The sequence below is a fragment of the Toxotes jaculatrix genome, chromosome 8, assembly GCF_017976425.1.
Source record: "Toxotes jaculatrix isolate fToxJac2 chromosome 8, fToxJac2.pri, whole genome shotgun sequence".
In the NCBI taxonomy this organism is placed as follows: Eukaryota; Metazoa; Chordata; class Actinopteri; family Toxotidae; genus Toxotes; species Toxotes jaculatrix.
Window position 1 is genome coordinate 18,484,741 of NC_054401.1, and position 22,104 is coordinate 18,506,844.

Consider the following 22,104-nt stretch of genomic DNA (forward strand, 5'->3'; position numbering starts at 1 on the left):
AATAGACCATTATAGTCACCACAACTCCAGGTATGACATTGCTTTTATGCAGCAGTTGTGCTATAATGTTATTGGGGAAATCACTGCAGCGTAAAATGAAGAAATAATGTTGCAGCTCGCTTCTGTTGCCTAATTTCTTGATATTATCATATGTTGCTGAGCAACACTAAACAAACCCTGCTAATCGCTACAATGAATAAAACAGATTGTAGGCAAATACTCAGAATAATGTTTTAATGAGATCTTAAAGTAAGAGGGTTGATCACATTTTTCTTTGGTTCACACATTATATCCCACTAGCCTTAAACTGATATTTCTGGCTATGACACTGGTCCACGTTTTTTTTTCCCTGTGTACCAGTGCGCACACTGGGGTTTTATTTTGCCAAAACATATTGACTTTCAGTCAGTTTTTATGTGAGAAAGTATCATATCCTGCTGGAAGTATAGGACCAAAAAGTTATACACTAGCAGCTGAACCTGAAACTCGTGTAAACACGAGTGAATTCCTGTGGGGGACTGTATGTCTGTATGTTTACAAGCAGTGCCCCAAGGCAAAAGTTGAGTGCCATGAATAATTCATCTCCTTAAAAACGAAGCAGCGTTATTGTTCGAAATATGACTACAACCATTATTTTTGACAGAATAATTAAACATTAAAGGGCAAGACAGATGCACATTGTACCTTAATGACACATGATTGGTGCAAAGTAAAATAAGCTATGCACAGATCATAGTATAAGTGCTGAGGAACCAAGAAATGATGGCTCACAAATGAATGTAGAGCCTTTAGGCACCCTGTGTTTTAAGCACTGGTTTTTATTGTTATTTTTATGATCATCCACAGTGGTAAAGTGGATAAACGCCAATATTAACACGTGTGTACTTGGATAAGAGCAGAAACCAGGTATCCAGATTGTAAATACAAGTCACATAGGACCAGCAAGTCCTTTGCAAGAAGGCAGAAATTTATTTGTGTGATTGAGGTGATGTTTCAGGCAGAATTGTACTAGATTACACTGCAGCACCACAATGGTTATGGATGGATGTTTATTATGTGCATATGTTATGTTAGTATATTAGGTGCAAAATGTGGTGTGGTTAAAATGCAGCCCAAAGGAAAATACAGAGTCAGTCAGTCAGTCAGTCAGTGAGACAGTAACCATGACAGCTTGGGTAAAGTAGACAAACTGTACTATAATACTACTAAACAAAATCTCTGCCAACATTCAACACATATATAAATATGAGATGTCACAATCCTTCGTACTGACAATCTGTCAGAGAATCTTAAAGCAGAGTATGGCTGTGCTTTTAGGATAACCTAGAGCAGATGCCAGAACAAAAAGAATAAAATGCAGCTAATTATTTCATTATCATGAGCCCCGTATGTATACGTGTAAAAGTAGAAGGAAAAAAACAAAAACGTTCTATGCAGGTAAAGGCTTAAACTGCAGGGCTCAGCAGTAACAGCTGCATAGTTGCCCAAGCAACAAGATCTAAACCATTATCAACCTGGTTTGCCAACAAAACAACTAACACCATTAAAGAAAGGTGAATTCCTCACCTTGGCGCAGAAGGAAAATGAGAGTGCTGCTGTCGCACTTATTTACTCTTGTAGGCAGAGTGTACTGTCTCTACTTCTCTAGGCAGCCAGGTGCTTAAACAGCAAGACAGCCAAATGTCAAAAAAACATCACTAACTGGTTCATTCAGAACACACATAGAACAAAGCTAAAATTAACGGGATATTTTTCTTTTTTCACAAGCTGTGATAATCTTATCATCTGTGAGATAACTGCCAAGATCTGGCAACATGGCAACATTGCACAATGTAATACAAAAATAAAATAAAATTAAATAAAATTAAAAAAAACGTGTTTATTATCTCTTCAAAAACACTTTCCAGCCCTGCCCTATTTGCTGCAAATCCAGATCAAATATAGTTGCAATATGACTGATAAAGTATAGATCTGATCAGACCTAATTATTTTTCCCTATTGCAATTTACCTCATTATACTTGAGACTTGCTTGGTAAATATGCAATTAAAAAAAACATCTGTCTATCACTGTTAATTTTAGTTTGCTTTATTAGTGACTAAGCCACTTTCAGTGAAATCCATTTTACGATGACCAACAATTCAAACATAGTTTTCACAAAGACAACCAACAGCTAATGGCAACCATAAGTTAAGCATAATGTCAGGCAATGTATTAGCACTTACTTTATCAAATATCTTAAAAATAATCATCAAGAGCAAATGGTTTAATTTGAAATGTACTGCTTCTCAACCTTATCCTCCTCGGTTTTGTGGCAAATAACACCAACACAGTATGTTTTGCAGCATACAGTGTTTCCATTTTACAGCACATACATCTATAACAAGGCCTGTCAAACACTTGTAGCTACACCTTGACAGCAACACACATAAAAACATAAATCTATATAGCACCTTCCCCCAGGTGTAAAACCCTCAGGTCACTGGGACAGAGTCGTGAAGTGATATTTCCCACTGACCTTTTCCTGCCACTTCAACCTGGTTGACACAATGTCTCAAAAGGCTTATAGTACACTATCGGTCATACGAGGGACAGACTTAGACACGCATTTGATACTCTACCCTAGGCGCTTACAAATTTCAATTACCTGTATACTAGACACTGAAATGTGATTTCTGCTATCATACTGTCAATAGGCTAGACTCAGCTGCAAAGCTGCTACTGAGAAAACAGAATTTCTCTGCATACCGTTCTGTCTGGAGGTTAATAATGCTGGACTCTTCATACAGTACTTAGCCTTATTTTTTATGTAATTTAACTCCCACATTTCAGTAAAATAAACAAACAATAAATAATGTAAGGGTGGCACTGTGGTTGCTGTACTGTACAACAAGTCAGTGGCCAGTTTTCTAATAGCTTCTACATACACAGATAAAATCAGTTTCCTCAACAGTTACTACAGCAAAAACTGGAGAGCTTGTTTTACCCAACTAGGCATACGATTCACATATTACTAGTGAAACGAGAGGCACATGCTTTAGATAATTTAGGATTTCTTGTTACATCATAGCTAGTTATACTGCCAACATTTTCAATTTGCTCTACCCAAGCTGTGAATCCCAATTGCTTTGTTAGACTACTACTCAGAATATATTTCCCTCAAGCCACGCCACAGCAGTCTTGCTCATCATCAGAGGGACTTTTCAGTAGCCTCTGCGTCTGCAGTCCCTGGAATAAATTCGCTGGCCCAGGTGGGAATGTTGCTTGGCGACTTCCACACTCCATTAGGCTTTTGCAGGCAGTTTAAGCAAAGGCTGCATTTGCATGCAATATTTATTAAAAAAAAATACTTGTGGGTTCCTGGACTCCATGAGCAGTGGGAAATGGCAACAGAGGATGTAAACTGTCGGGCTGGATCATCACACAGGGGATTAATCTGTGTTTCATAAGAATGGGGCTTTACAGAATAAAAACCCCAGCCTACGATTTCAGCAGCTCTTTATGACTAACATGGAATATTGAGCAGAAGCGCATCAGGGTCTTTGAGATCTTTGCTGAATTATGCATATACGGAGGCGCTTGGATAAACCGCGTACCATGTGTTTGCTTGCTCCATCTATTCCCCACAGCCCTCTGCTGCTTGACCTTCCTCTCCATTACCTATGGTACAGAGCTTTTTTCATGTCAACATAATCAATTTTTGTTTGCCCTGATTTTATTCTGCCTTCACACTTCTTGATAGATGAGAGTCCAAATACTGCTGTTCTTCTGGTTGTGTTTCAACTCGGACATAAGACTGGGAATGGGTGGCAATCCGACACGATGATGCTATGGGATCCTTTTGTATAGATTAAATGTGATTCCATCAGGCACACAACTGTGAGCAATAGCAATAGCAGTGGCAGTCACTCACCTTTGTCCACTCATTGTATAACCACTGGCTTGGTATAATGACAATTCAGTTGACAGATATGAATGAAATGTAGAGGGACTGAAAATTCATCCAACAGCAGTCAAGCATTTAAATGGTGTGTCAATGGCAGCAACCATCAAACACAACAATCCAAAGTTACAAAACACTGAAATGAATGAAAGACAAATTATGTGCTACTGGGGAATGAATTATGCAAGTCTGAACGTTTTGTTTGGTAATACACTGTCACCTATGACCAGCTTTGAGAGTAAGCCTCCACTTCTTCACAGTCTATCCTCTACCTTCATCTTTAACTGAAAACTCACCAAAAAAAAAATAACACAAACAATTATCTCTCTTAGCCTGCTCTTCTCCCTTTGAAGTAAAAAATATTGTTGGACACCTATACCATACATGGGTTATAAGCAGCTGAGCAGCCTGTAAATAACAATGTTCTGCAGCACGTGAAAATAATGCTTGAAATGCTTACCAAAGTCTCCAGGGACGAAGATGTCATAGACACAGGTCTGGCCTCTGGTGTAATTATGTGGATAGTTTGGGGACAGCACAGTTCCCTCTGAACCTGTGAAGTGACCTCCACAGGGAGCTGTGGGGGCAGGAAGAGAAGCAACAGAGACGCACAGTTAACAAATGTGAAACAACCAGCTTACAACACCTGGGGAAATAAGGCAATAAAATACAATCAGCAAATCCATTTTAACAGGCACAAGTGCACAGGTAAGCAGCACATATCATAAAATGAGACAAAAGTCACATTTGAACTTTCAGTTGCTGACAAATGTAATTTTGTCCGGCATACCAAAATAATTTGACATTTGAGAGACACTTTGGGGACATTTTCAAAAGGAGAGTGAGCTGTAAACAGACAGAAAAGGAAGTGTGTTGTGTTTACAGGGTTAAATCCCAATAGGGAAACCACCAGTGAGGAAAAGTAGCTTTTCCCTTCAAAACCCAGAAAAACACCATCAATCAACAAAACACACAATCACAAAAGTTCCACACGCCTGTGACTCTAATCAGCCCGTATCACCCGGCAGCATGCTTTGAGAAACTTAAGATTCAACTCTTCAGCCGAAACAGGCTTTCCGTCAGCAGACTGTGTACATAACAAGTCCAGATGCTCTTGTTTTGAAGTTGCTAGATAATAATTTATTAATTAGTTAGAACATCAATTAGAACATCAAAAATACTACGCATTTAAGTTAGTATGCAGTACTACAGTTTGTGCTGCTAAAGTCCCGGTAAAGTATGAAGACCCCATCCAAACCACACAAAACCAAACAACCCAACACCAGTCTTTGTCTTTCTTCTACTAGCTCCAAACAAAAATCATACCCTTGCATGCATGTTGCACATAAACTCATACCTTCACCATCATCATAGTGTCGGCACATATTCAACTGGCAACTAGGTTCATTAATATGAGCTGTGGTCTGTCCTGCACCTGCGTCGCATCTCAGAGTCCAGTCTTAAGCTGTTAATGATGTACCTAATTTGCCAAGAGGCCCTCTAACGCAGTTGCCTCAGACCTCACGGACCGAGACATCAGGTAGGGGAGCCTCGACTGTAAACAAACACAGTCATTTGTCTGAGGGAAGTTGTCACCAGCTGCTCTGAACCCCCTGTGGCCTACACAATGCACATGTCACTGCTGTTTCACTGATCAGCGCAGGAGAAAATGAACAAAAGAGAGCAGAGGCGCTAATGTAGAAAGATGCATCAGCAATTTATCTGCGTTTGGTTGTTGGAGAAGCAAGAGGCATGCAATCAAACATATGTGATGATGGCAAGTGGGACACTAATGCAAGCTGATTTGTCAGACAGAACAGGAAGCGTAGTTCCATGGTGGGATGGAGGGCACACTGACCTGTCAATCTACAGCAGCTGAGAGCAGCACTAAGGAAAGCAAGGGATTCTCAAGATATGCTTTAATGGTTTCATGCTGACAGGTAGGTGTAGAGCTAAGGAGAAGTGGGCACACTGCAAAACCTATCATTTTGTATTCTGTTAAAGACTGATGGCTAGGAATAACCTAAATGCCCAGAAAGACTTATGACTTAAATCCTCACATAATCACATTTTAGATGGCAACCTTTTATGTGTGGCCTTTATTGAAATGTGAAAATGCAGCTGCATTTTCAGCTGAAAATAGACAAGTTTCAATGTTTTTAGATTAGAATGTTTTTTTTTTTAGATTTTTTGATTTTGATTGCATTTGAAGGATATTGACCCAGCCCTGCAAACCACTTCACTTAGACAGACTTTGGAGATAATGGAACCATCACAGCACAATCAAACAAATCTAATGTACTGAATGTATTTAGTGGGATGCTAAAATGTGGACAGACAATGGATTCAATGGAAATGCAAAAAATGACAAACAGACCTTGGGTTATGACTAAAGCCCAAACAATACTACATTTTTTAGGCTTATATCGATATTGATATTTGAGAGTAAAGAATAAACATTACTGATATGTACATATGTGATATGTTTTTTCTTTTGAGATACATATACAAAATAAATGCATTTTGATAAGCATTCCTTAAAGGTGCCCTGTGGAGGATTTTTACAAACAAAAGTTACTCATCATAATGCATCCTGTATATTCTTGAGGCCTAGCAAACATGTTGAATGTATTTCCTTCCTCATAAAAGATATGCAAAGCCAATTTTTTGGATATCTAAAATCAAACATTGTTTACATCCATGTTTACTAGATGGCAGTCTTCTTCTTCACTGCTTTCGTTGGTACATTAGTATGTTTATTTGCACTTCATCACTGCCAAGTGCTGATCAACAGAATGGTGTGAAAGCAGCAGCAGGAATGTGAATCATGTTACATGAATGTATGAGCACCCGTGTACATGCTCAATAACTCAACCTTACTGAGTACTGAGCAGGTCATTTCTGAATTGAAAAATAAAATTAGTAATTCTCTGAGGTAAAGACACAATATAATGGTAACATATCCTTGGCATAACTTACCAACCAATAATGCCAGTCCAATCTGGCTCAGTTAGGATGTAATCATGGTCTGAAATGTGTGTTACATTTGTAGCATGCTGCATGTCTGTGCATTTTGTGGTCCATAATATAATTTAAGGACAAAAAAATAAAATCAGAATCAGTCCTGCTGACAGTTACTGGCTTTTTAAAGTAGACTGCACATTTTACCTGGAAATACTATCATCTTCAGCTAATTGCTAAATAATGTAAAGGAACAGGAGCTGGCCATATGTCGGGGCAGCTGAAGCCATTAGATTTATCCTTTAGACAGTTAAGTCATCAGTTCAGACGTGGTCTCAAAGTGAAAATACTAAATGGAGAGTTGCTGATGGACCCTTTAGTAAAGCACATAACCCCAGGGCTGTTCAGTGAAGTTACACAGGTGCCAACTGTAAAAGTAATGAATAGCTCCCCAGTGTCAGAGAGGGTGCCCCCGTTCCCCACTGCTGAAAAGGAGAGCTGAATTCTAATTCAACCTTGGCCGATTAAATACTTTAAGGAGTATTAAAAATGGAGTAATGCTACTAAAGAGAGGTGCGCTGGGTACTTATCTTTAAACTCCTCACATCTTTTCTGACTTCTATCCTTGACACTGTGATCCCTGTGATGCTGCAAAGCTCTGTGAAATGCCTACATTTTAGAGTTGGCGGTGAATAATAAACAATGATACTTGGCATATTATGTTCTTTGCAATACACTGTGAAGTTGTAACTATAAAACGGCCTAGCTTTCAACCTGTTTATGTCAACACTTTATGATTTGCCTCAACTACTGTTAGTTTCAATATAAATTCTGCACACCATCTACTCAGCAATTAAACACTGTGGCTTTTATACTTCAGTTAATTCATTTATTTTATGTCACTACTAAACGTTGCCTCACTTCTACTGAAGTCAGGACCATGGATATGATGAATGTATTAACATTACTTTTGTTCACTCATAATTTGTTTCAAGTTAATATTACTGATTAGATTAGCAGGAAATGTATGTTTTCTGTTTAAGTTCAGTTGAGTTCTGGATTTACATGTTGATCAAACGGGCTGAAATTTTATTACCTGACATACACAAGAGTGTTTCTGGAAATGCCCTCACATTGCAGACATAGTTTTACTATGTTTGGGACTTTGAAGTCGTTTTAATGATATTTCAGTCTACACTGTTTACATCTGTACTCCTCTACGTTTCTGTCAGAGCCCCGCGAGGACAGAGCACCCAGAATGTTTTAACACACCACATATTGATGTCTCTGACATAAACCTCTGATATAGTGTGTCCTCCATGTCTTATTCAACACCACCAGTCTACACAAGTTTTTTAAAAAATGTATGTATACTTATTAAAATTAACAATAAATCCTCCGTAATTATTAAAGTGTTCCACATCTAGAACACAGAATTCTCTCCTCTGAGTTTACTTTCTGGTATTCTGGGAGAGAAGTGTGCACTACAATGCAAATAATTTTTACACAGTGCCATTCTGGTATCACATGGCATTAAATATTGACCAAACAGCTGGAGTGCAGTTCTCTGCTACTCAGACGTTATATTATTGTCTGTGTGTTGTCTCTCACCTTGACAGCTTGGCTTGGCTCTGTCCCACTCTGGTCTCTTGCTGTTGCCCATAACACACGTCAGAGTGGAGTATCCCTGCAGCAGATAGCCAGCCTCACAATGAAATGTCACCATAGATCCCAGCTTGTAGTCAGTGCCCATTCTAGTGCCATTCATCACATTCCCTGGATCAAAACACGCCTCCCGCAGTTTTGCTGTCAATCAAAAGAACAAAGCTTTTAGAACAGTGTCTAAAATGAGAGGGGTTTCTAATTTAGTAGAGATACTGTAGTTATAAATACTTCTATAGGCAGCAAGGGTCTGTTTGATTTAACAAAACTGTTTTTAAAAAAAAATACATGACAAACATGGTGGAAATGGATAGGGGTGAATCAGAGGCTATTCTCACAGCTGGCATCAACATTAGAAAAAGTAATTGCGTACAGTAGCATACTTCAAAGACTTTATTTTCTAATTCATTCATGTATGTATTGAACAAAATCCCCTGCTGTAATACATAAACACATTCTGTGAAAAATGCAGAATCCCACTTGCAAAGGCCTTCGGAGTACCTTTGTATTCCAAATGAAAGCCGGTGTAGCTCACAGAGCCGTCGCTGCGAAATGCCAAGTACATGAAGTTGGAAGTGCTCTCAATCTTCTCAGGAAGTTTACTGTCTTGGAAACTGCCAATCAGATGAGTGCTGCTGTCTGGCCCATCATAGATATACAAGAAATCATAGTTGGGCTCAATACTGAAGCTGTGACAAGTAAAAGAAACAGACAAATGAGAGATAAAACAGTTATTATTTTGCAAAGTCTTAACCACCAGATTGTACAGATTGTATGAGAGATTTAGAATGCATTAGGGTTTCAAAATGAGAGTGTGCACCGCAGTGCTAGAAGTGAGTCATGCCAAGCGATTTGTTTTGCATCTCCAGACAAAGAGATAAAAAAAGATATCTCCCCCAAGAGGTGAGAAGAGATTAAATTGTTGTGACACTGCGGTGGCACAAAATCTTCCCAGACGGCAGTGGCAATGCAGTGTGAAAAGATCGTTTCATATTGTAGCGCTGTATATCAAATCACATGCCGCAGTGAGAGAGAGTGGAGCATTTGTTTTCAAAATAATGAGTGTAGTTTATGACAAAAATGTAAATAGCTTGGAGATAATTGCATTTGAGTTGGATCAAGGCAACTCCAATTTAAAATCATAACTCCATCCTTTCATTTGGCATTCCCAAGAGAGAAAGCAGCATTGTGCTAACTCTATTAGATGTTTGTTTTGAAGGACAAAGTTGAAAAAGAAACATGGTGATTTTCTCTCCTTCACCTCAAGAAGAGAGAACGTGGGTGGGAGTGAAGAAAGAGCAACTGCACCTGTGCTTCTTCTCTTGCCCTCCACGAAACCATTATGAAAATAATACTCAACAGTCTTGAGAAGACTTCCCATGAAAAGTGCCCTCAGGCGCATTTGTGGGTTCACTCTGCCAGTACTGCTGCTACATGCTTGGATTGTAATTAATAATGTAAAGCTTATGGTCTGAGTATCATTGATCCTTAGAAACAAGCTGCACTCATGTCACATTTCTCCCTGCGATATACAGTATTCATCCAGACATCTTGTTTCATCGCATTCCAGCAAATTGGCAGGAATACCTGCCTTCTAGGTGTTTATAGAGGCACTGCTGCTTCTCCCCTATCTCCCAACACACCTGGGCTCAAACTCAGGTTCTCTGCTTAACACACATGGCCAACTTTGTTCAATACTATGATGTTATAGCTGGTTCCACAGCAGAAAACAAGCAATTCCACAGCACAGCCTGAGCTGCTGTGCATCCACTGAGAACTGACTCCATTCTGTTTCAGGCAGGTTACAAACATACCACAGGTTTAGGGAAAGCTTCATCTTGTAAGCCACTGGACCATGTACTTAAGGGACAACAATGTTTTTTTCACTGCCATCTGGTAATTTTTTTTTTTTTTTGATCCATCTGATCCACTGTTCATATTCTGCAGAAAACTTTATTTCCTGAATTTTCTTTATTACATAATAACTTAAAATACAAATAAGCCTACTGTGACAAAATTAGCCTGTTTTTTCATCTGCCCATATAGTCATCTAGTGTACCCTCAATTCCATCAAGTGCTGTTTTGTTTTATGATTTCACTAAAAGCAACTAAACAAAGTGGTCCACAAAGTGGACGTAGTAGCATCTCATATTACCTGATAAAAGCCAAAGAGATGACATAGTCCGAGTGGACAGCGATAAGCCAGTCACAGTCTTTGCTGTGTGGGTAGGGGTGTGGGTAGTTAGGAGAGAGGATGAAGCCTGAAGATCCAGTCACGTTTCCACCGCAAGGTGCTTGAAAGAGAAAAAAGGATGAAGAGGTGGATGAGAAAGATACATTTAGCGATCACAAAGAGTCTATAAATGTGCTTGTGCTGCAGCAAACGTCTGTGGCTGAGCTGGATTCAGTTTTAGACAGCTATGGTATAAAAATTTGTAGATTATCAAATGTAATGGACTCAAATTCCTATATACTATATCCTATAACCTTTGTTGACCTTCATTAAAAACAAACATCAGGTACTGGAGTGACATCAGGCCAAAAACCAGGGCACTGCAAAGACTAAGCCATTATTTCCCCACATTTCGACAACATGAGCTATTTTCCTGACACTTGTCTGGCACAGGAACTGGATATTTCTGGTACGTTTCCAAATTAATCTCAGGTGTGGCCTATAAAATCTTTTATTCAGTGTTCAACAGGTCTGCTCAACTCAAATACACAAAAAATGGTCTCCTGATATTGTATTCAAGATATGAAGAGCTTAAAGCAATTTAATAATTAATGAACAGGAAGGCATCTGCTGTATGGATTACGTTTGTGTTATATTTTCAATGACATTTTTGGTGCCTGAGCATGTCAGAGGATATTTGTGCCTACATCTTAAAGTCTCACAAAAGGCTTTACTTTTCATTTGTGAGTTTGATGAATGAAGTAACAGCTGTCAGTTTCAATACTAGAAGAGCTAGCAGCTAGCAGCACGCTGAGCATGTTGCTCTCATTTGGTGTGATAACACTTAAGCAGCATAAGGACAGCTGACATTTACATCAAGTTTAGACTCAAACAGACTTGTTTCTGGTGGCATTACATTATGCTGAGCTGTGTGATCTTGTAATTGCATTGTGAGACCTACAATTGCTTAGCTCTTCCCTGGCTAGAAGAGAAACTCAGTCAGACCAGTTGGCAGCAACTCAAGAGCATCTAGGTTTCTTTGGACCTACTTAGTGTAATTATTTCTAATTGCATTGTTAAGTAATTAGCTGTTAAGCTCTAATACAACAATGTGTTGGGAGACTATAGAATACGCAGTCTTTGACTAGAGAGAGAAGTGGATTTGTCCACATAAGGGTTGGCAAAAACTCAAACATGTCTGAAGAGTTGTTTATTCTCCACATATTTTTAAGACATCACTGAGAGAGAATTATAGCCTCTGCTGCAGCCAGTTAATAGAAAACCTCCCTTGCTCCCTCTTCCTCTCACCATCTCTCTTTCATTCTGATCCCCTACACTTCCTTCTCTCCCTCTCTCCTTCAATCCACATACCTCTATCTCCTCCACACAACTCCCCCTTCTCTCTCTAACTCACACTATCTCCCTCTCTCACCGATGCAGCTTGGAGGGCTGGGTTGCCAGTAGTATCTATTTTCCACTTGGATGCAGGTGATTCTGCTTTCTCCCTGCAATTCATATCCCGGATCACAAGAGAAGGTCACAGAGTCACCGGGCTCCCGCCCTTCCCCGTTGCGACTGCCATTCATGGGAATACCAGGATCTCTGCAGGCTGTCGCAAGCGAACCTGAAGGGCAAACACACACATCTGACTCACACGTACATAAACGCACATGTGCATGCAATGTACAAGGAATCAATGAGCACAAGAGAGTGCACACATAGACACACACACAGTTTCATATCATATGGTAGACAGCTGTCAAGCTGACACTGTAGCTCAAACAGAGTTACAGCACAGAGCAGATTACTAACTCATATCAGTCAAAATCCTGCCGTGTTTTCCTAATCTGTTTTCCTAAACCACAGCTGTGGAGCAGCCAACAGCTACGAGAACGATCTGGTAAAATCTGATGGATTCTTCAAATATTCCCATCGTGACAGACTTTACAGAGAGACTCAACAAAGTTAAGTATATTACAGCTTTGTGTTGTTGTTATTTTTCCCCAAAACACAGATACATCAAGCAAAAATATATCAAGTAAAAAATGATTGAAAAAAATGTGATTGGTTGTGATTAATAGACGACACATAACACAATACATTTGATTATCTGATTTTAAATAGTAGGTGCCAAATAATCAGTCAGTAAGATTTAACATCTGTGAAACAAGGGATCATAATGATCCACATTGTAATATAGAGACTCTTAACCTTAATTCTACATAGATGATGAATATAAGCGTAACTTCATCCCCAGAATAATGATTACCATCATAAGATACTGTCACTCTTTGAAGGTCTGCAGTAGTAGTGCAGAAGTTTCACGTAACCAGATTCAACATTTTGCACTTCTGATTTGTAGCTGTCGAAGACTTTTCCACATTTACATGAACTCTAAAATAATATGAATATGAATACATTTAATGATTATCTTCGATGTGAAATGGTTGGAAGCAGTCCCGTGAGACTATGGCTACCATCATGATTTTGGTTCTGAAAACCACTCGCCTTAGGCGAGGTATTTAAGTGCAGTCTGCATTTCCAGAATTGATTCCAACTTCAAACGCATGCGGTGAATCCCATGTCATTGATTTTTACATTAGGCTGCTCTGCCTCTATACTAAAGTGAATGAAAATTTTAACAAATTCATCATACATGGCATACAAGAGGTGTTATAAAACTGCTACACACAGCAGAGTACTTAAAGCAGAGAGACTGCACAATGACATGCAAAATACATGGGAGTTTCGGTGCTCATTTAGACACAATTAAAGATTACATATACAATCTCAAACACCACTATCATTTAGTTTAATAACTTGATTTTGAATTTGGGAACATACTAAATAGAAGTCCATATGGTATGAAGCTAGACATATTCCACACCAATAAAAAATTCAAATACATTTAAATTAAAAAAAAGAAAAGCAATTTTATTATGGTTAGTTCCTGCATCTATGCACAGTAAACAATCTTTACATGCCTGCACAATTAAATATAAACTGGGGAATAAATCTGATATTTTTCAACTCTTTAAAGTGACACAGTATGCACCTACAGCACATAAACTTCTCAAAAGGAAATACTCACTGGAGAAGTCAATGGCAAAACCAGACTTGGTGATGTAAAAGTCAGTCTCAAACTGAATAGTGACGACATTCAGAGTGGAGTGGATTCCCTCAGGCAACAGCGAGCCGCTAACCTCCTTCAGAGACATCTCGTTCTCAGGAGGCCCGTCCCACACCTTCAGGATGTCGTGGGAGGCCTCTGTGTCAAATGCAAGAAACTGGAGACTGGGAGAGGTGAACACAGGAGATTATTACTTTGACTGCATTTCAGGTCGGTCAGTTTAAGTCAAGTCTGGTCATTACTTTTACATACAGTATGATCAGTGAGACTGAGATGCATTCAGCTAATGTGACTTTAATTTACTCAATAAATAGTGGCTGTGCTCACAATTTTGGATCCTTAATACAACAAAAACAAATGGTCCCAAGAAAGAGGGCAAAATGGGTGCTGAGCTTGGCAATATTAAACATTGGAGATCTATCTAGAAACAGTGTCCTCACGCTATTGGGCATTTCAGTCAATATTTGGCATCATCAATCAATTTCTGCCAAAGTTAGAAATACAGGAGCAGAGGCCTATCTGCAATATTGTGAAGAGATGGCCTGAAGCAGCTATACTCTGACAAAGAGTGTGCTGCTGACTTTATGAAATCATACCATGTTTGCTTCGACCTCTAAGCCCAAATGGGTTTTATTTCACAATAATACTAGAAGCTCTCAACCAAAAAATGCTTCCATGTCCCGGGAAAATTCCCCTGGGTGCTGTCAGTGTCCCTCTCCCAATCACTGTTAATGGAGCGGCTGTGGGCTGTTTCTCTCGATGACATCTATCTTTAGAGGAGAATTTTTAATGTTTAAAATCTTGACTGTACTTTACAAGATCTCGAGAAAACATTTTTAGGTCCTTTAAGTCCTTTGAGGTCAGGTCAAGTTAGGGAGACCTCAGTTAATTTAAGATGTATTTAAATCAATCAATCGATCAAAAGCCATTTAATTTTACCACACAAATCCCCTGAGTATCCTACTGTTGATTTAAACTAATTTCTATACTATTAGTTTCTTCAGATGACTAATAATTAATGGCCCAACTTGATGTTTTTATAGGCTCTCATAGGTTTTTGTTTTTTCTCACCACCATATTTTAAGAGAAACGATGTTCAATACAGTTTGTAAATTTTTATAAACTGTTGTAGATCTTAATTAAAATATTCTAAATTATGATTTTCTAAAAACATTAAGTTACTTAGATTTATATATTTATATACAAAGCAAAAAATAAAAAAAAATCATACTGTATATACAGTATATACATAAACAAGCATTTATTATATGACCTTGTTAGTAGCAGATACCTGACGATGTTGCCAGAGTTGACCTCAATTGTCCAGGTGCACCTCAGGTTGTTGTCGTAGGGGAAAGGATACCCAGGGGAGAGGATACGCCCTGTAGACTCACCCTTGAAACTGCCACCACACTCCGCTGCAAGCACACACACACACAAATAAGTATAAAGTACATAAAGACCTCCGAAAACGCAAACTCACACAAAAGGAAATGCAGACACATGCACACACAAGCAAATGTGCATGTGACGAAACAAATACAGAAAAAAAAAATGCTGTCAGGGTCCAAGCTCACTGAAGCTCAGAGCCTACAATGTGGACTAATGAGTAACAATTTAAGCTCTGAGGAAAATAAACAATTTTCTTTTTCTGTTAACAGGTAATGGGAATGTAACAAAGACTTCCTGCCTAACCAGAGATACTCACAGATGCTAAACTTGTTTTGTTTCCAAGTATGCCTCTTAATGATTCCATTAATTAACTTTAAAAAGACTGTGTCCAGAGAATATATAGGCTGGGCCTTGCACTGCAGGGAGGACACTGCTGCAAGTGTTAATGACTGAAGAAATATCTTATCATCCAATCTCTGTTGTCTCTCCCATGGTTATCGTCTTGCTGTCTATATTACAGAACAAACGGCACTTAAGTAATAGGAAATTGCATTAGATTGCCACAGTACTAGGCTTTAATCAGTATCATAACACAGAGCAAATGTGAAAGTTCTTGACAGGAGCCAGAATGTGGCCCTGGAAAAATGGCGGGAAATCCGAAAATCCCATTTCACGTTCACCTCACAGATACAAAGCTCACTATTAATATTGATCATTCACTGATCCAACACTGTTAAACAGTTAATCAATAGACTGATTTGGTTTCTTTGTTTTTTTTTGTTTTTTTTTGGTGATCGTATTGGACATGCCACGATGTAAGACTGAAGCTTTTTTTTACAGAGAAAGGAACAAATACATGTTTCATTGAAAAAGGCAGAAGGACACAGTGGCATTTAAAGTGCAATTCTGCACACGTCCAGAATTTGTAAATCATTTTTTAGCCTAATCCATCACTGCTAGACATCAAGAAACAGACACTGCTTCACAACACCTTCCAGACTCTAGCAGCATGCAGGTAATAGCTTTATCATTTCTCTGTCTCCGTCTCAGCATGTTCTGAATATGAAAGTGCAGCTAAGACTATGTATAATGTCCATGACTCAGTCTGATATGTGTACTGTGATAATTATGCCTTTAGTTCTAGACAAAATGCTGATCAATTGGTTATGGATTAAAATATCTAAATTACATAGTCCATGAATGAAACAGAGACAGAGCAACCTAGTGAAAGCCAAGTAGTGGCCATTCAAATTGCTTCAAAGTAGGATTCTCAATGTTGCTCATTGAGAACACAAAGAGAGATCAATGATTCACAGTAAAACATCAAAGCTGTTTATATTCTCTAACAAAAAGACAAGCAGTGTGTTTTCTTTCAACACAGTTCAATTAAGCAGAAATCATGTAGAGATAAATCCTTGGGATTAACACCTAGCTGTCAGGCCAGGTACACAGTCAGGAATGCTGACAGTGTACTTGGCCTGAATAATAATATCAGTTACTGAAGGAGAGAGATGGACAGAATGCCTGGGAGAGAGCAGACAAAGACAGCATACAGAGATAGGCAGAAAGGATTACCTATACATGACGGGAGGTGGTTATCCCATGCTCTTCTCTCCCCAGTCATGCACTTGAGTATGCCGCTGCCGTGCAGGGTGTAGCCTTGATCACAGCCAAACGTGATGGCACTTCCAGCAAAGTGACCCTGGTCACTGACTTTGAAGCCGAACTGAGGAACACCTGGATCATCACAGTGGGAAAGCTCAAAGCCTGGACAAGTACGATTGGAAAAAGGAGAGGAGGGCGGAGAAGAACGTGAGCTGGAGAATGACATAAGGACCATCAAACACGTACAAACACTGAACAGTGAGTCAGCATTTAAAACCAAGTCCACTGGAGAGTGCCATTCTGTAAACCAGGACCATATTCCCATTTATCTGTAGTGTTAAGAGGTATTGATTGAGCTTTAAGAATTAATTTCCGGTTGAGCACAAATGGGAGCTGGGCTTACAGTGCCATTATATTACTTGGCAGTAAAAGATTCCTTTTGGACAGACAGCACAATTAGATGTTCACAATTAAATGTTCAATTGAGTGTGGACATTTACCACGACAGAGAAACAGCCCATCCACTCCTAACACACTGGCTTATTACAGAAGAAATAAAAATAAAAAAACAAGCCACAAACAAGAAAATGTTGCAATAACTCTTGAGCTCACCATGTTTGAACTTGACCATGGCCTTTATATGTGCTGCTCTCTTTCAGGTACTAAATGTAAGTGTTCTGCTATGCAGCAACGGTGGCCGCACATAAACCCAGCAGGGCTGATTTATGATCTCCTCTAACACCGAGGTCCATGCCCATGCCAGATGTTATGGCAATATAACAAGTGTCATGCCCAGTATAAATCTCCACCAGTTACTCCTCACATTTAGAAAATCACCTCAGCGCTTTTGGTAGAAGAGTCATGAAATCATGATCAGATTTCATGTTCAGGCAAGATTTAAGGTGCCCATACCCGACCTTCTCCCTGCCCTCTTGCTATTCATGCATCAGTCAATCCTCTCCAAGTTGAAAAGGACTATTCATTTTGGTTGAAAAGACCAAGTAAAGATTGCACTTTGCGATGGTTAAAGAGTGCTATCTTACATTCTGCTATTTACCTTGTGCACATCCCTGGAAAAATCAGAAATTAAATCCAATTACATGATACTTAATTATGGGTAATTTTGTAACTCAAAAGGCAGATTATAATTAAATCATTTCTTCTGAACTAATCGTAGTTGCATTTAGATGGTGTAAATGAGCGCACATTCCTGATTACTGTATATTTTAGTATTATTTTTTCAGGTCCGTCTGGATCCAAAACCTCTGACAGTTCATGAGTAAAGCTACACTGCACTCTCTCTTAAAACCGTTATTTCATTTGAGCTATTTTATATGTTATGTTCCTGGCACAGAAAGAAAATTGCTAGTGTAGGCCTAGTCGCTGAAAGTTGGCTAAAAACTCTACCTGTGCTGAATTCTACCAATGTTGAAAACCCACTGCACGACAAAAAGAATTCAGAGAGCTCGACTGCAGGTAAAACAAAAACACTTTAAATTGGACTACAAAATGCAGTGTCACCAAAACATTCTCTTGTCACGGTAATAAATTAGAAACAGTTAGCAACAATACGCAGTCAGCAAGCCAATTAGAGGGAGAAATAAAACCCATCTATTACTGGCCCACTTACAGCAATGACCCAAACTTTCAATACACACACACTCACGCGTATATAGAGGCTATGTGTCTACACATGCACTGTGTCTACAGTGCATGCACATACACACTGCTAGCACACACATAAACACAGTGATTTCAAACAATCCCAACAATAATTCACCTGTTTTAACAAGGTACAGTTCGGCAGACATAGACACTAATTGCAGGAATGGAGTGCAAAGGAAAAGAAGGAAAAGGGATTCACATAGAGGAAGGCAGAGGGAGAGAAAGGGAGGAAAGAAAGAAGCTAATTTTCCCACAGGAAAGGAGCAGAAACACCACACTGTGTTTAATGGATACCCTGACAGTGAAAGACACACTGAAGCAGGGTGAGGGTCAATTAAAATTTTCTTTTAAATTTGGCCACTTCAAATGCCTGGCTCCTGAAATAAGGCTAAAATCACTCATTTGGAAAGGCTTTAGGGCCGTCCTACCCCCAGGAAGTGAAATGTGACTTACTGTGGTATATAAGCCGGAACCCTGCTGCCGTCGCCTCCTGGTCAGAGTAGAATTCAAGCCACAGATAGTTGGACGTGCTGGTGAGGGACAGACCTTGCATCGATGTGCCTGGGTAGGTGCCAAGGAGTGGGGCTGCACCATCCTTACCATCATACACCTGATCGGAGACCAAGAGGGACATGATGTAGAGTTTTTCTGCTTATTGAGCATGTACTAATAAAGTGCAATGATAATATTAAGAATTAAATATTAATACTGTAGAAAGAGTAACAATTAAAAAGAAGCTATTAGTACTGTATATCCTGTTTTATATGGCACCTCTATTGCAAAACCAATATCCTAAACGAGATGTTAAAATGAGGCTGGAGTTACCATAATTCCTTCCATTGATTTGATAGTGTGCTGCTGTAGAGCTGAATTATTGAGGCTGATGGCAGGATTCACAATGTCAAAAAAAAAAAAAAACTTGAGGTGGTGTGGTGAAATAATCATTCTTTTTACTTTATGATATTGAATTTATTACATTAAATGTTTTAAGTGAACAGCAGTTAAAAAGTGTAAGGTACTTGCATTGTTTGTCTCAGTTTTATGGATTTTTTTTTTGCAAAATGTAACTGCAGTTTTCATCTTTATTTGTAAATTGTAATTTTCTTCAATATCACAGGTAGGTTTTGATCCATGCACCTAATGGAAGTTATCTGTTAAAGAAGCATCCTTTTAAGTCTGTGAGTACAAATTTCCAGCTGAATACATAATCTTTCCTGATTGACATTGTTAAATAACAAGAAATGAAATATAAGGCTCTGGGCTCTTCCTCTGGAATACTACTGGGGCAGTCTTTGTTTTGCTTTGTTTTTTTCCTTTTCTTTAAGTCAGTTTAGCTCTCTAAGCATGTCTTTCCACATTTTAGATGTTCACAAATGAATAAGTACAAGAGATTACTGTCTACACAACTCCATTACTAAAAACACAGATAGTAGGCTACAGTGCTGTTAACTGAAGCATTAGACAAGACATCTGCGTCCCAAAAACAGTGCATTCCAGCTGTGAAGTGGGGTCTACATAGTCATTTGCATCACATCTGTGGTGTTTACCAAAACTGTTAAAATGCCCTTGAGCAAAGAAATTAATCCTTCCTTTCCTAAAAGGGACGTTGTTGTTGCTGCTGCTGCTGCTGCTGCTGCTGTTGGACCTTTGCTCTGACTTCCAACGCAAAACAATTCAGGATTCTGCCGGGTGCTATCCACAAATTTTTTTTTAGTTTTTTTTTTTCCAGTCCTATGTTGCACACAATAAAAAGCACCAGGATGTGTCTCATATACCTAATCATTAACTTAAAAAAAAAAAAAAAAGACCACAGATTGATTTGACTTAGTTCTGAGCCTGAGCCCTCTGTTTATCTGCTGCTTATCTATTTTCTGTCAACAAAGAGGAGCGACTGCATTGTGCCTTTACCTTGAGGATGTCACCTTGTGCAAGTTGAAAGGTGTTGGCAGTGATGTTGATGCCTTTGCCTGTTTGGACCTGAATGCTGTACACACATTCGTGGCTGTTATCGTAGTTCATTGGGTAGTTTGGTGACAAAAGAACTCCCTCATTGTTGGAGACTGTTGATCCACACTCCGCTGCAGGAAAACCAGCACACAGACAATAGACATAATCAGTTAACCAATAACAGGCACCATGAAGACAGTTCCTAATCTCTAGCAGATTTGGAACAAAATCAATACACTAGGGTTATTAACAGATTCATTAGCATATTACTACAGAGATAAAGGTATCATTCAAATGTTTTATTTGAATGACTAGATTATTATACACTTACTGTAAAAACATTACCATGCCAAGACAAAACAGTAGAGGAACTATTTCCAAAATTAACTGTTCTGAATAAACAAGTAAATAGACATGAATAAACACAATGCATTTCTGATTTATGTATAACTGGAAACACATGGCACAACTTTTAATGTATTTGTTTTCATCTAAAACAAGAGCATGCCTACTTTAAAACTCATTACCTAGAAAAAATTGCTATAAGCCCTACATAAATATTTTTCCTGAAGCAGGGTTGTACAAAAACATGCTAAGCACTCCATCACAGGGTGCGATGGGACTAGCTCAGATGACACAATTCCTCTACTATGAAATGGCTAGAACTCTGGAGTCAGCCATTAAAATGTGCAAGTAATGTAAGTGAGCAAGCATCTCTGTGTGAAAAAAAAAAAATGTCCAGTGGTACTGTCCCTGAACTCCTCTCCTGTGATCCTGCATTTGGAGCACCCTTCAGTGGAAAAGGGATCTCCCAGGATAGTTTTATCTGAGCAGCTCAGTTCGCAGTTCTGAGCTATTAACTGCAGTCTACTATACTTAGGTAAATCAAATTACACTGACTTCTTGAAGTTTAGATCTGTGCCAAAGACATTTAAAACCTGACGTTGGCTAACAGGGTAAATTCTGAATGACACATACACAAACATGGAAGAAAACAGAATAAAAGCAGCTGACCACGTACCCACACACCTTGGCAGAGGGGCACTCCACATGCGGCGGCCACCTCCCAAGCACGCGATCTCCCTCGCCCCCTGTAGACGATAGCCTGTATTGCAGTAGAATGCCAGCGAGTCACCAATTCCAAACCTGGAGCCTGTGTGCCAGCCGAACTGAGGTGTTCCAGGGTCTTGACAGGGTTCAAGATCGTACTCTGGAAACGCAATGGGCCAAAAAAATCAGCTGCATCAAATAAAAATGCTGTCATGCCCACAAAAATATATTACTAGTATTCTATTATAATGTTATTTACTTGATACTCTCTGAAAACACATTCAGCCAAAGAAAACAAAATCACAGCTTGTGGGGATTAACTGTCTTGCTCAAGGACACTTCATCAGGTTGGGATACATGCCAAAAGCTTAAATCCAGGATGTCTGGATGAAGGATGGGCTCTCTAAAAACTAGGCCACCCTGTGTGCAGTATTATTATCTATGTTGTATCTAGGCTGTTGGTGGTCTTATCATTTGAGATGTAGATACAACTAAGGCTGTGTAAGAAGAATAAGGTCTTACTCCTGATGGCATTCCTCTCATGGTCTGTGTCTGTCAGTATGTAAAGCTATGTGGG

General features: G+C 39.1%; 1 protein-coding gene across 1 annotated transcript in view; it reads right to left on the minus strand.

Moving 5' to 3' along the window:
* LOC121185682 (CUB and sushi domain-containing protein 3-like) overlaps positions 1-22,104 on the minus strand; it is a 205,487-nt gene that overhangs the window by 99,853 nt on the left and 83,530 nt on the right. Inside the window, exons 22-32 of the mRNA XM_041044003.1 lie at positions 21,499-21,687; positions 20,439-20,608; positions 18,984-19,140; positions 16,836-17,027; positions 15,160-15,286; positions 13,830-14,032; positions 12,171-12,362; positions 10,721-10,859; positions 9,067-9,254; positions 8,515-8,709; positions 4,403-4,519 (exon numbers count right to left, since the gene is read on the minus strand). Of these exons, the coding sequence (XP_040899937.1) occupies positions 4,403-4,519; positions 8,515-8,709; positions 9,067-9,254; positions 10,721-10,859; positions 12,171-12,362; positions 13,830-14,032; positions 15,160-15,286; positions 16,836-17,027; positions 18,984-19,140; positions 20,439-20,608; positions 21,499-21,687 (1,869 nt within the window). The remainder of the gene's footprint in view (positions 1-4,402; positions 4,520-8,514; positions 8,710-9,066; positions 9,255-10,720; positions 10,860-12,170; positions 12,363-13,829; positions 14,033-15,159; positions 15,287-16,835; positions 17,028-18,983; positions 19,141-20,438; positions 20,609-21,498; positions 21,688-22,104) is intronic.